At 43.5% G+C, this 15096-nt stretch overlaps 1 protein-coding gene across 1 annotated transcript in view; it reads right to left on the bottom strand.

The window, feature by feature from the left end:
- Nucleotides 1-606: 606 nt before the first annotated feature.
- The window catches only part of LOC140196795 (uncharacterized), a 68383-nt gene continuing 53893 nt past the window's right edge, over nucleotides 607-15096 (bottom strand). Inside the window, exons 7-9 of the mRNA XM_072256589.1 lie at nucleotides 12320-12432; nucleotides 4642-4798; nucleotides 607-2408 (exon numbers count right to left, since the gene is read on the bottom strand). Coding sequence (XP_072112690.1) covers nucleotides 2242-2408; nucleotides 4642-4798; nucleotides 12320-12432 — 437 coding nt within the window. The 3' untranslated portion in view covers nucleotides 607-2241. The remainder of the gene's footprint in view (nucleotides 2409-4641; nucleotides 4799-12319; nucleotides 12433-15096) is intronic.

The raw sequence follows: 15096 nt of genomic DNA, 5'->3' as shown, positions 1-15096 counted from the left end.
AATGGACTTGGATTTGGCAAGAGACCACACGTTTAAGTACTCGACCAGGTAGAAGTCTTGAGATGAGCAACTGTCCATTGGCTTTGCAAGGACTTAAAAGGGTACAAGGTTTCTTTTAAATTGAGGAGATAATGAGACACACACTTATGGTCTATTATTGAATTTTTGAGATAGTGAAAAACTGCATGCTATCCATACAGGTAATTCCAAAGCACAAATGTATTGAGGTAGTACAAAGTGGAGCAGCAACAGAAATGCAGAATACACTTAAAAGTACAGAGACGGTGCAGTGCAGGTAGACCATTAATGTGCATGGGGTACAACAAGGTAGATGGAACAGGGGAAAAGGGCACTACCAAAAAGGTTAAAGAGAAAGGAAATAGTTTGGGATATTAGTTAAGTGAGATGTGTCTGACATTGTTAAGTTTGCACTCATAAAAGCTGAAAGATGGCAGTCAATAGAGAAGGAATTATCAGAGTGGGGGAAATTTTCACTTACAGAGAGTTTACATTAAAATTAGCACTTTTGTAGATCAGTTGTCATAAAAAGGTTACAACTCTGTACTACTCTGCAAAAAAAAGTCTGGGCTTTTTAAAATATCTTGTTAATTCATTTTATTTAATTTAAAAAGTCATTACAGTTCAAAACAGTCACATTTTATCACAGGATATTAAAGTACACCTTAGAAAAACAAGAGTCTAACATGTTTAAAAATAATCACAGTTCAGCATACCACTTTATTTCAATGCTATTTTTTCTTTAAGCAGCAAGTGAGGTCATTTAGGATGCTGAAGGTTTGGTTGTGCTTTTTAAACATACAAATGTTTCCCCAAAATACTATCTTTGTTTTCCATATACTATTTCATATTGTTAAAAATAATCCAGAAGTCCCATCTCTACATAAGATATATCTATATCTGTAAGAATATAGTGCCTTAGATTAGCATTGCCCATGTGTAGAATGCAATGACGTATGGAGAATAACATTACACATACAAATTTTAAAGTGACAATCCAGGTGTTCAGGGTATGATGGTTGAATATTGTGTGTTAAAATGCTTAAACTTAAATTTTACCCAGCAAAAATACAAGTTTATTCCATGAACATTAATTCAATTAGGAGATAACTTTAAAGTAGTTCCCAGGGCTAATCTGTAATCTGTAATAAACCCCTTGGTGTTCAATTGCATTCTACTTAATGCTTTGTTTAGCTCTCCAGATAACAACTGGTGCCAATTTATTTTTAGTCCATTCTAACCTTTCTACACCCAGGTCAACAAACCAGTTGGGAATTACAGCAGCTGAAACAAGGTACCTTGGACATTTCTATGTGCAGGTAAGTGATGGCCTTTTAAATCAACTTTGCAGAAGCTAAATTCACAAATTTTCTGCTCAATATTGGCCAGTCTTACTGCAAAAGTACCTACATCTAAACACTCCAAAACACTATTCTTATACAAAAAAAATCACAAGGACGTTTTTCTAAAAAAAAATACAGCAAATTTAGACAGTTAACTCTGTACTTGGTAACAAGAGATGAAATTTACAGACTTCACCGCCTCAGGATGCACGGTGGCACACAAAGATAATGAGCAGTTTCCAACCCACTCTCCAAGATAAAACAGGATCTTTCAAAAGGCCAGGCTTATAAAGTATGGTTAAGGTGCAATCGTCAGATTATTTCATAAATGAAAGTAATTCTACTGCCAAAAAGGCAATACAGTACATAAAAAGTGCAAAAAATAATCCTCAACACTGTCCACCTTGATCTTTGTATTTCAGCTTGTTTAGTGTAAGTGCAACTCCTTCAGTAAATGCAATGGTGACTGAGTGAATTTGAGGCAATCCAGTGATGCAAAGAAAGAATTACTGGTTAAAAGTGAATTTCCAGGACAAATGAAACCAGATGCATTTCATTGAGTTGTCAAAGTAGCATCATCTCAAAAAGGATACAACAAACTAGACCATTTGATCACACCTCCACACCAATAAATTCCATTCTCTCTCTAGGAGAAAACAAGGCAATACAGATAACAAAAGACATTAAAGGTCGGTTGTGATCTACAATTCACCACAACCCTGAAATAGGTGAGTGTGTGGTTTCACAAACTGGCTTCCAAGCGAAATGATACAGGTGGTATTCAGACGTACAATTTTTTTTGTTGCTTAGAATTGTGCAAAGTGTCTTAGAGGGCCACGACCCCAAATCCTTAATATGGAAAGGGATTATGGAGCCACAGTTACCATCCTGCATACACTGGTTCTGGATCCCAGGAGATCCCATATGACAGCCGAGCATCTTGGCCAGGGATAGGCTCATTACTCAGTAATGGAGATCGAACTGGGTCCCTTCGTCTGACTTCCTTTCTGCGACGTACAATTAGTACAATAATCACCAGCAAAATGACTGAAAGGAATGCAAAATATATTAAAGATGGAATTTAAACAAGCAACAACTTTCATCTGGTTCAGGAGGGACAAATAGCTGAGACAAAAAATGGACGTACTTAATACTAATTAAAGCATGTTTCCTGCACCATTTCAAGATTGAATGACCCCATTTTATCATGAATAAATATAAGAAATAGAGTTGCAGCCCAAATAGCTCAAGAATTTTAACAATCTACAATATTCTGGCTGATTAAATGCCTCCATGCTTTCTCACTCAATCCCAGTATCTTCAACTGGCATCCAAGAATGGATTGTGCCATTGAATGGCTTCAAGGACTAGGCAGTCACAGCCTGAAGGTCACAAACAACAGAAAGTTTGCAGATGCTGGGGAGAAAAAAACTCTCTCTCGCTCTGTGTGTGTGTGTATGTATATATATATATGTGTGTGTGTGTGTGTGTGTGTGTGTGTGTGTGTGTATATAGAGATATATGTATGTATATATATGTGTGTGTGTGTATATGTGTATATATGTGTGTATATATAGGTGTATATATATGTGTGTGTGTGTGTGTGTGTGTGTGTGTATATATGTGTGTGTGTGTGTGTGTATATATATATATATATATACACACACACACACACACACACATGCCGAAACCCTTTATCGGGACTGGAGAAAAAAAGATGAGTCAGAGTAAGAAGGTGGAGGAGGGGAGGAAGAAACACAAGGTGATAGGTGGAACTGGGAGGGGGTGGGGTGAGAAAGAGCTGAGAAGTTCATTGGTGAAACATGCAGGGCTGGAGAAGAGGGTATCTGATAGGAGAGGACAGAAGGCCATGGAAGAAACGGGAGGGGGAGGAGCACCAAAAGGGGGTGATGGGCAGGTAAGGAGATAAACTGAGAGAGGGAATGGTGAAGTGGGGGGGGAGGGGGCATTACCAGAAGTTCAAGAAATCAATGTTGATGCCATTAGGTTGGAGGCTCCCCAGATGGAATTGGAATATAAGGTGTTGTTCCTCCAACCTGAGTGTGGCTTCATCTTGACAGTAGCGGAGGCCATGGATAGACATATCAGAATGGGAATGGGACGTGGAATTAAAGTGTGTGGCCACTGGGAGATCCTGCTCTAGCCTGAAGGTGGAGAATTCCCAAGATTTAAGGCTGCCTTCATGTAGTGCCACCTTTCTTTTTTTTGTCGCGTGTGCGTCTGCATGGGTCCGTGCGTGTGTGATGTTGGCGGGACGATGTCTTTTTCATGCCTTTACAAGGCGCAGAGAGAGAGAGAGAGACTGTGTGGCATGCCACTCCCCACACAGACACTTCGCAGCATTTTTCCCTTTATTTTACGAGGTCGAGTTGTGATCTTGACACTGAACCCAGCACGGATGGAAAGCGTACGCAGGAGCAGACCCGACTAGTTTCAAACCCGGGAACCTCCACTCCCGGGTCAGGAGCCGATGTCGTTGCGCCTCCAGCCGGCCCCCACCAGAGCAATTCCATTACCTTTTGTCTTACTTACATAGTCACAGTCATAGTCATACTTTATTGATCCCGAGGGAAATTGGTTTTCATTACAGTTGTACCAACCAAGAATAGAGTATAAATAAAGCAATATAAAACCATAAATAATTAAATAGTAATATGTAAATGCCAGGAAATAAGTCCAGGACCAGCCTATTGGCTCAGGGTGTCTGACCCGCCAAGGGAGGAGTTGTAAAGTTTGATGGCCACAGGCAGGAATGACCTCCTGTGACGCTCAGTGCTGCATCTGGGTGGAATGAGTCTCTGGCTGAATGTACCTGCCAGATTCCAAATTTCAGCTGCTTTTTATTTATTTTTCTACTGACCTATGTTGATGAGCAATTTGGCAATTAATCAAGCTGACACCTTTTCATTGATTTCCTCCAATATATCAATTACTGGGAGAAGGTGGAAGATGCATGCATTAAGCACTGGTGTCAGAATCGATCCAGGACCCCACCCTGGAGCTGCATGGCAGCTGTAGTCACTGCTGCATCACTAGTCCAACCAGCTGGTTGTCACCTTATTGAGACTCGTTCCAGATTCTCCATCTAAAGTAAACCACCCCCAAGCAGCCCACCCATCAGCCTCTCAACATCTTAAATCTCAACCAATTATACAACTGATAGATCACCGTTCATTCCCACTACTGTCCACATACAATAAATCCACAGAGTATCTGCTCCATTGCTACCTCTCCAAAGAATGAAGCTCTGTTTACTCACGGACAGCAAAGATCACAAGCAGGACTATGGTCAATGGTGTGAGCACACAGTGATCTCCCGACTTGAAGAAGAATGTTTCCATGCAGTACTGTGGGGCAATACTCCCAGGTGGACAAAATGCATCTTTTGGGCACAGAACTGGAATCACATCAGGACTCTGCAGGGGAGAACAAAATAAAATACATAACTTATGGTTCTGCTGACAAAAGTTGTATGCAGTTGATATTAAAATGAGAACATCAAAAGACTGCAAACCTTCACTGCCCAAGGAAGATCACTGAGAGGCATTTAGAGGGGTGAATAATTATTTGTAATGATTGGGGTTTGAGAGCTATGGGGTGCCAAGGATGGGATAGATCAGGGGTCCCCAACCTTGTTTTGCACCGCGGACCAGTTTAATATTGACAATATTCTTGCGGACCGGCCAACAGCGGGGAGGGGGGGATGTTAATCATGACCGGAATATAGGTGATAAGTCAACTATAGGTCACTTATCAGTTGCTAATACACTCAATTTTGTTTCTAAAAGGGTTTATCTAACGAATTTAATATTAAACACAGCGCATATTTTCCTTGCATGAATATAGTGATACGTCAATTATAAGGGGTTCCTTATGTCCAGTCTATTCCGCAATTTAGTTTTTGTTGCATTCATTGCAGAAAACTCCACTTCGCAGAGATATGATGTTGGAAATGGAAGCAACATTTTCAGTGCTTTCCTGGCTATCTCAGGATATTCAGCCTTGACTTTGATCCAGAATGCTGCAGAGATGTTATGTCAAACACACTTTCCAGCCCACCGTCATTTGCAAGCTCGAGGAGTAGATCTTCTTCCCGCGCTGACATGGATGATTCACCGGGGACATTCACAAATGGGTCACAGACCCATTCCTTTGCACGTCGAGTCATTTGCGGTTGGGAAGTAACGCTCGAATTCTGTCGGCAGCGAAGATAGGTGATTGCGCACCAGCTGTGAGAAGGACGGTGCAGCCTCAGTCTCTCCCAAAATCCCAGCTAATGTTGGGAACATGTCAAATACGCCCCTGTCCACTCGCCATCCCCACAGTTCCAGTTTGGCTTTGAAAGCAGACACTATCTGCCAACTTGAAGACAGTTGTCATTCTCCCCTGAAGTGACAAATTGAGTTCATTGAGCAGGTTGAGGATGTCACACAGATAAGCGAGTTTTGCTATCCACTCCTCGTCACTGAAGTGTGCTGCCAGTGGTGAATTTTTTCCTGAAAGTAATCTCTGTAGCTGCTCTCTTAACTTGCAAACCCTGGCCAGGGCTCTCCCCCTTGATAGCCACCTGACTTCAGTGTGTGAGAGAAGGCGTTTGTGCTCTGCACCCATTTCCTCGCAAAACCGCTCAAACAGACGTGAGTTAAGGGCTTTTACTTTGATGTGATTGATAACTCAACAACGTCACTCAATACGCTGTTAAGATCAGGTGACATTTTTCGGCCCGCCAGCATTTCCCTGTGTGTGACACAGTGTGTAGACGGGCTTTTAGGAGCAACCTCTTTGACTCGGGTAGTGAAACCAGACTCATTAAGCCGTTCCAACATTTGTGCTTCGATGTCCTCCGCTATGTCATCGATTCTCCTTGAAACTGTGGTAGCTGAAAGAGAAACCTGTGCCATCTTGTTAGCTGCAACTTCTCCCAGCAGTTCACAGCACGTGTCCTTGGCAGCAGGCAGAATCAATTCTTCACCAACTGTGAAAGGCTTCTTAGCCTTAGCAATACGGCTAGCAATACGGCTAGCCGCTAAGTACGACACTCTCAGAGCAGCAGCATTTGTGGAGGTGGTTGCTGTCAGCACTTGCTTCTGTTCGGCTTGCTCACGTTTTTTCCGCTCAAAAAACTCAACGGGTTTGCCTTTAAGTGCAGGGTGCTTGGACTCAAGGTTCCGAAGCAGTTTTGAGGGCTTCATTGCCTCATTAGACAGCTTGTCTCCGCATATCACACACAGGGAGCTTGGAGTGTGCGAGTCACCGGTCACATTAAAGCCATATTTTATGTACGACTCGTCGTATTTTCTGTTGAAGGAAGCTTTTTTTTTTGCTGTCTCGGCGTTATCATCGCTAGGACTTTTATGTCCCCTACCACCTCTTCCAAAGAAACTCTCAAATGATGTTTATTTTTCACTCATCGAGTAGTTGTAGGTTAATGACTGACTGATGTCCTCGCGTGGGTAATGACCTCGCGTGCATTCAAACAGTGGGTGTGACAGGGAATGAGGAAAGGTGCAGTTGACTCATATTGTTTCCTTGTGGCCCGGTAGCACATGCTTTGCGGCCCGGTGGTTAGGGACCACTGGGATAGATTGGCCATGATCATAGTGAATGGCAGGTCAGATGGTCAACTCTTGCTTGATTTGCTTGTGCTCTTTTAACCATCAGTTCTGACACAACTCTTCTCACAAATGTTGACAATGTTTGGGGATGCTGACGCTGCTAATTAGACCAAGGTTTATTATACAGCTCTGACCGCCCCAGTACAATGGGGCTGGATGGACCATTTCAGATAACGTTCAAGAATCAACTGCAATGCTGCATCTTTAGACATACATAGTCCACACCAGCAAAGGATGGAAAACCAAGCAACACACACAAAATGCTGGGGTAACTCAGCAGGCCAGGCAGCATCTATGGAAAATAGCACAGTCAGCGTTTCAGTCCAAGACCCCTTCATCAGGACTGGAAAAAAAGATGAGGAGTCAGAGTAAGAAAGTGAAGGAATGGTAGGAAGAACCACAAGGTGATAAGTGAAACTGGGACGGGGGGGGTGGCGGAGAGGGGTGAAGAACAGATATGGAAAGTTGATTAGTGAAAGAGATACAGGGCTGGAGAAGTGGAAATCTGATAGGAGAGGACAGAAGGATATGGAAGAAAGAAAAGGGGAGGAACACCAGAGTGAGGTGATAGGCAGGTAAGGAGATAAGGAGTTAATGGGAATGGGAAATGGTGAAGGTGGGGTGGGGTCATTACCAGAAGTTTGAGAAATCGATGCTCATGCCGTCAGGTTGGAGGCTACCCAGACGGAATACTGTACAAGGCATTGCTCCTCCAACCTGAGTGTGGCCTCCTTGCAACAGTAGAGGAGGCCATGGGCTGGCAGGTTGGAATGGGAATGAAAGGTGGAATAAAATGGGTGGCCGCAGGGAGATCCCGCTTTTTCTGGTGGTTGGAGTGTAAGTACTCGAGGAAGCGGTCTCCCAATCTGTGTCCAGTCTCCCTGACATACTGGAGGCCACTCAGTGATGACCACAACAGACTCGCAGATGAAATGTCACCTCAACTGGAAGGACTGTTTGGGGCCCTGAATGGTGAGGGAGGAGGTGTAGGGTGGTGCAAACCAGATGGGTTTTTAAAAGAATGATAGTTTTGTGGCAATTTAAAATTTCCAAATTATTAACTGAATTCTATAGTTACTGTATTAAGATTTGCAGTCTGATCTTGCGAATTAGCACGTCACCAAAGACGAGCAAATGTCTACAGATGTATAATGGAAAGCGTCCAACTGGTTGCATCATCAGGATTGGAAAACACTGCAGAGGATTATAGATTCAGCAAGCTCCCTCATGGACACGCCTCCCCAGCATCTACAGCAGGGGTTCCCAACCTTTTTTTAAGCTTTGGACCTCTACCATTAACTGAGCACTCCATGGACCCAAGGTTGGGAACCCCTGATCGAGGGTATCTTCAAAAGATGGTGCTTCAAGAACACAGCGTCCATCATTGGGGACCCTTGCCGTCAAGGACATTACTACCAGCAGAGTCATAGAGAGGTACAGCACTGAAACTAGCCCTTTGGCCCATCTAGTCCATGCCAAAACTATTTAAACAGCCCACTTCCATTGTCCTTCACCAGGACACCATAGTCCTCTATATCCCTACTGTCCAAACTTCTCTTAAACATTGAATGTGAGCTGGCATGTATCACTAGCATTGGGAGCTCATTCCACACTCTCATGACCCTCTGAGTGAAGAAGTTTCCCCTCATCTTCCCCTTAAACTTCTCACCTTTCAGCTTTAAGCCATGACCTCTGGATGTAGTCCCACCCAACCTCAGTGGAAAAAGCCTGCTTGCATTTACCCCACCTATACCCTTCATAATTTTGTATACCACTATGAAATCTCCTCTATGCTTTACAGAACGCTGTCCTAACATATTCAATCTTTCCTTGTAACTCAGGTCCTCCAGACCTGGGAACATCTCTGTAAATTTGCTGTGCACTCTTTCAACCTTGTTTACATCTTTCCTGTAGGTAGGTGACACCAAAACTACATACAAATTAGGCCTCACCAATGCCTTATACAACTTCAACATAACATCCCATTTCCTGTACTCAATACTTTGATTTATGAAGGCCAAATTGAAGCTTTCTTTATGACCCTATCTATCTGTGACGCCACTTTCAATGAATTATGTACCTGCATTCTCAGATCCCTTTGTTCTATCACATTCATCAGTGCCCTACCATTCACTGTGTAAGGCCTACCCTGATTGGTCCTACCAAAGTGCAGAACTTTGCACTTGTCTGTATTAAATTCCATCTGCCATTTCTCAGCCCATTTTTCCAGATGATCCAGATCCCTAGGCAAACCATGACAGCCTGTCAGGGGGAACGTCGACTCAGACCATGAGAGGCCTGCGTTTGGCATTTTCATGCCTTACAAGACGCAGATTGGACGTCTGTGTGGGGCGCCACTCCTCGCACAGACTAGAGCAATGTGTGATTAAGTGCCTTGCTCAAGGGCACAAACACCCTGCCACAGCTGAGGCTCGAACTAGCGACCTTGAGGTAACTAGACAATCGCCTTAACCACTTAGCCACGTGCCCAATAGCCTGTCAACTACACCCCCAATCTTGGTGTCATCCATAAATTTGCTGAACCAGTTGATATAGATGACCCAGTGCCGATCCCTGTGGCATTCCACTGTCACAGGCATCCAGTTAGAGAGGCAACCCTCTACTACCACTCTCTGGCTTCTCCCACAAAGACAACGTCTAATCCAATTTACGACCTCATCTTGAATGCCAGGCGACTGAACCTTCTTGACTAGCCTTCCATGCGTGACCTTGTCAAATGCCTTCCTAAAGTCCACGTAGAGGAGAGAGGAGGTACAGGAGCCTGAAGACCCCCCACTCAGTGCTTAAGGTGCAGCTTCTTCCCTTCCGCCATCAGATTTCTGACTGGCCCATGAACTTTACCTCACTATTTGTCCTCTTTTTGCTCTAATTGTTTGTTACATTTTTTATTGTAACTTGTGCTTGAACCTACTCAGAGAAAGGCTATTTTAGATTGGGTGTTGTGTAATAATCCAGATCTTATGAGGGAGCTTAACACGTAAAGGAGCGCTTCGGAGGCAGTGATCATAATATGATTGAAATAATACTGCAGTTTGAGAGGGAGAAGCAAGACTCACATGTATCAGTAGCACAGTGGAATAAAGGAAATTACAGAGGCATGAGAGAGGTACTTGCCCAGGTGGATTGGAGGGGGATACCTGGCGGTGATGACGGCAGAACAGAGATGGCTGAAGCTTCTGGCAATAGTTCACAAGGCGCAGGATAGATACGTCCCACAGAGGAAGAAGTTCTCAGATAGTAAGGGTAGGCAACCGTGGCTGACAAAGGAAGTTAAGGACTACATAAAAACCAAGGAAAGGGTCTATAAGGTAACAAAAGTGAGTTGGAGTTGGATGATTGGGAAGCTTTTAAAATCCAATAAAAGGCAACTAAAAAACCTATAAGAAGGGAAAAGATGAAATATGAGGGCAAACTAGCCAATAATATAAAGCAGGATACCAAAGTTTTTTCAGTTATATAAAGAGTAAAAGGGAGGTGAGAGGTGATCTTGAACCACTGGAAAATGATGCTGGTGAGGTACTAATGGGGGACAAAGAAATGGCAGAAGAACTTAATGAGTACTTTGCATCTGTCTTCACTGTGGAAGACACTAGCAGTGTGCCAGAGGTTTGTGAGTGTTATTACTGTTACAAAGGAAAAAGTGCTAGGCAAACTCAAAGGTCTTAAGGTGGTTAAGTCACCTGGACCAGTTGGACTACATCCCAGAGTCCTGAGAGAGGTTACTGAAGAGATAATGGATGCATTGATCATGATCTTTCAAGAATCACTTGATCCTGGCGTGGTCCCAGAGGACTGGAAGATTGCAAATGTCACTCCACTCTTTAAGCGAGGAGAGCAAAAGAAAAGAAATTATAGGCCTAACCTCGGTGGTTGGGAAAGTGTTATCAAGGATGAGGTTTCAGGGTACTGGGAGACTAATGATAAACTAAGTCAAAATCAGCATGGTTTCTGTAAAGGGAAATCTTGCCTGATAATTTTATTAAGAGTTCTTCGAGAAAGTAAGAAGCAGGGTGGACAAATGAGAGAAAATGGATGTCATTTACTTGGATTTTCTGAAGGCATTTGATAGGGTGCCACACATGAGGCTGCTTAACAAGATAAAATCCTATGGCATTACAAGAAAGATACTGGCATGGATAATGAAATACCTGACAGGCAGGAGGCAGTGAGTGGGAATAAAAGGGACCTTTTCTGGTTGGCTGCCAGTGACTAGTGCTGTTCCTCGGGGGTCAGTATTGGGACCGCTACTTTTCACGTTATTTGTCAATGATTTGGATAATGGAATTGATGGCTTCGTGGCAAAGTTTGTGGATGATACAAGGATAGGTGGAGGGGTAGCAAGTGCTGAGGAAGTAATGCAATTGCAGCAGGACTTAGACAAATTGAAAGAATGGGCAAAAAAGTGGCAGATGGAATACAGTGTTGGGAAATGTCTGATAATGCATTCTGATAAAAAGAAAATAGTGCAGACTATTATCTAAATGGGGAGAAGGTTCAAACATCAGAGGTGCAGAGGGACTTGAGAGTCCTTGTGCAAGACTCCCAGAAGGTTAATTTACAGGTTGAGTCTGTGGTAAAGAAGGCAAAAGCAATGTTGCCATTTATTTCAAGGGGAATAGAAAATAAAAGCAAGGAGATACTGCTGAGGCTTTATAAGACATTAGTCAGGCCTCACTTCAAGTATTGTCAACAGTTTTGGGCCCCATATCTCAGAAAGGTTGTGTTGTCATTGGAGAGAGTCCAGAAGAGGTTCACAAGGATGATTCTGGGAATGAAGGGGTTAATATATGAGGAGTGTTTGGCAGCTTTGGGCCTGTACTTACTAGAATTTAGAATAACGCAGGGGGATCTCATTGAAATCTACTGAATGTTGAAAGGACTATATAGGGTGAATGTGGAGAGGATGTTTCCTATGATGAGGGTAGCCAGAACTAAAAGGCACAGCCTCAAGATTGAGAGGAGACCCCTTAGAACAGAGGCAAGGAGGAATTTTTAGCCAGAGTAGTAAATCTGTAGAATGCTCTGGTACAGACTGCGGTGGAGGCCAAGCCTGTGGGTATATTTAAGGCCGAAGTTGATAGTTTCCTGATTGGTCAGGGCATCAATGGATATGGTGAGAAGGCAGGTGTATGGGGTTGAGTGGGATCGGGATTAGCCATGATGGAAGAGAGCAGACTCAATGGGCTGAATGGCCTAATTATGCTCCCATGTCTTATGGTCTACCAAATTCCACACTCCCACCCCAGCAGCGAAAATGGACCATCCCTCCCACTGCTATTTCTCCAGAGCAGAGCTACTCACCGGGCAATAGTGCTGTTCAGGACACAGGTTACATTTCTCCTGACCTATCTTTATCTGGTAATATCCATTTTCACACATTCTACAGAGCAGTACATTTGGAGGCTTGTACATTCCTGCAAAACATAGAAACCAGTAATGTACAGGAATACATCCAACCAAGGTCAGATCTCTGCTCTCTCACACACACCATTAGTTTTTATTTTAATACCATACAAAAACACTCCCTTGCTCGGAAGCCTGCTATGCATCCGCATAGGTACCAGCACCGAGGTCTATTAAGACTGTATCAGCTCCAAAAGGAGTAATCCAGCTTGACATACTCCCTCAAATCCTTTTCCTTTCACTTAATCACTCAGCTGTTTCCAATTCCACTGCTTAATCTGCTGCTACTTCTACCTCAGGTTCTAAGCGTGATCTAAAATAGCGTGCATCACCATTAATACTGTGGCGGTAATGCACCATTAAGCTGGATGCTAACCGCCGTAAAACAAGATACAGACAGACAGACAGACACCATTAATACTTTTGCCAATCAATTCTATTCTGTGTCCCTTAGTTCTTGGCCAGTTGTCCATTGCGATCAACTTTCTTTGCCTACACCTTTCATTTTGTTAAATACCTCTGGCAGGCCCATCACATCCTTCTATTCCAAGAACACCTGCTTCTCCAGTCTATGCACTGTCCCTCATCCCTGGAATTGTTCTAGTTAGTCTCTATGCCCTCTAGAAATTTCATTCTCCCTGTGTGTGACATACAGAACTGAATGCGATCCTCCAGTTATGTCTGAACTAGGCATTTCATAAAGTTCATGACCTTCGTACTGGTTCTCTCTGCTTCCATTTACAGAGCCTAGATTCACTTACACTTCCTCAGTCTGCCTTGCTTCCATTGATTTATGCAAAGGTACTCCAAAAATCTCCATTCACAAATTAAACCAATAGTCATATCATCTTTTGAGGGTTCATTGCCACTTCCAGGGTAGAGTTCTGTCTGTTTCACAATGAGCCTTCAGAGAGTAGACCAGTGAGATGGTGGCTACAGATATCAAGTTGCTCCCTTGGCCTGGCAATTGGGCACCTTTAAGAAGGTAAAGAAATCAAGTGTAACACGGTGTCACAGCTAACAGAGCCACTGCTCAGTTCTAGTCACCAGGGTTCAATTGTAACCTCTGCAGCCATCTGTGTAGGGATTTCACGTTCTCCCTGTGGTCACATTCCTCCCGGTGCTCTAGGATCCCCCCCCATCTCAAAGTCAGTGAGGGTAGGGGTTTCATATATTAACTGGCAGCAACGCATTGCTCATGTGCAAGTGAGTGATTGAATCTGGGATAATTACAGTTATGTGATTAATTGCATTCAGTGTCAGCAAGACCAAGGAATTGATTGTGGACTTCAGGATGGAGAAGTTGGGAGAACACATCCCAGTCCTCATTAAGGGGCCAGCGGTGGAAGTAGTGGGCAGCTTCAAGTTCCTGGGCATCAGCAACTCAGAGGATCTATCCTGAGCCCAATATATTGATGCGATCATGAAGGTGGCATGCCAGAGGAGTTTGAGGAGATTTGGTATTTCACCAATGATTCTAGCAAGTTTCTACAGATGCACAGTGGAGAGCATTGTCAGAATCAGAATCAGGTTTAATATCACTGGCATATAGTATGGAAATATATATTTTTTAATGAATTAAGTAGGACAAAAAGAGAGGAAAAAAAAACAGAAAAAAACCAGTGATATAGGGCTATGGGTAAAGCCTAGGTAGTTCTAAGGTAGGGACATGTTTGGCACAGCTTTGTGGGCCAAAGGGCCTGTATTGTGCTCTATGTTTTCTATGTATACAGGGGTTCATTGTCCATTCAGAAATCTGATGGCAGAAGGGAAGAAGCTATTCCTGAAATGTTGAGTATATGTCTTCAGGCTCCTTTGATGGTAGCGATGAGAAGAGGGCATGTCCTGTGTGATGGGGGCCCTAAATGACGGATGCTGCCCTTCTGAGGCATCACCTTTAGAACAAACAAGAGAAAATCTGCAGATGCTGGAAATCCAAGCAACATACACAAAATGCTAGGGGAACTTGGCAGGCCAGGCAGCATCTATGGAAAAAAGTACAGTCGACGTTTCGGGCTGAAACCCTCCAGCAGGACTAGAGGAAAAAAAAGACTCCTCAAACTCCTCATGAAATACAGCCACTATAATTGTAATGCTTGTAATTGCATCAATATGTTGACACCCAGGAACTCGAAACTGCTCACCCTTTCCACTGCTGATCCCTCGATGAGAACTGGTGGGTTGCATCACAGTCTGCTACTGAGGTTCCAGTGCACGGGATCAGAAGAGACTACAGGTGGTTGTAGACTCAGTCAGCTCCATCACGGGCAGAAGCCTCCCCACCCTCAGTGACATTTTCAAATGCTGGCTCTTCAAGAAAAGGTGGCAGTCCTCGCTCTCCAGGACATGCCCTCTTCTCATTACTAACATCTACAAGCTGGCACAGCAGCCTGAAGATCCACGCTCAGCATTTTAGCAAAGACTACTTCTCCTCTATTATCAGATTTCCAAATGAACACTAATATATTATTTTTTCATCTTGCACTGTACCGCTGATACAAAGCAACAAATTTCATGACATACGTCAGTAATAATAAGCCTGATTGTGGCACATGAGGGTCAGTGCTAACTCGGAGCTGATGGACATCATTTCTATGCTGAAGGAACAAACTTAAATTTTCTGGGAAAGTTTCAGAAATTCCTTTACAGCATTTTGAGGAAACGTATAGCCTCCC

Source organism: Mobula birostris, chromosome 4 (genome assembly GCF_030028105.1).
Source record: "Mobula birostris isolate sMobBir1 chromosome 4, sMobBir1.hap1, whole genome shotgun sequence".
Classification (NCBI taxonomy): domain Eukaryota; kingdom Metazoa; phylum Chordata; class Chondrichthyes; order Myliobatiformes; family Myliobatidae; genus Mobula; species Mobula birostris.
Note: the sequence above shows the minus strand (reverse complement) of the source record. Positions and strands in the feature narration are given on the sequence as shown.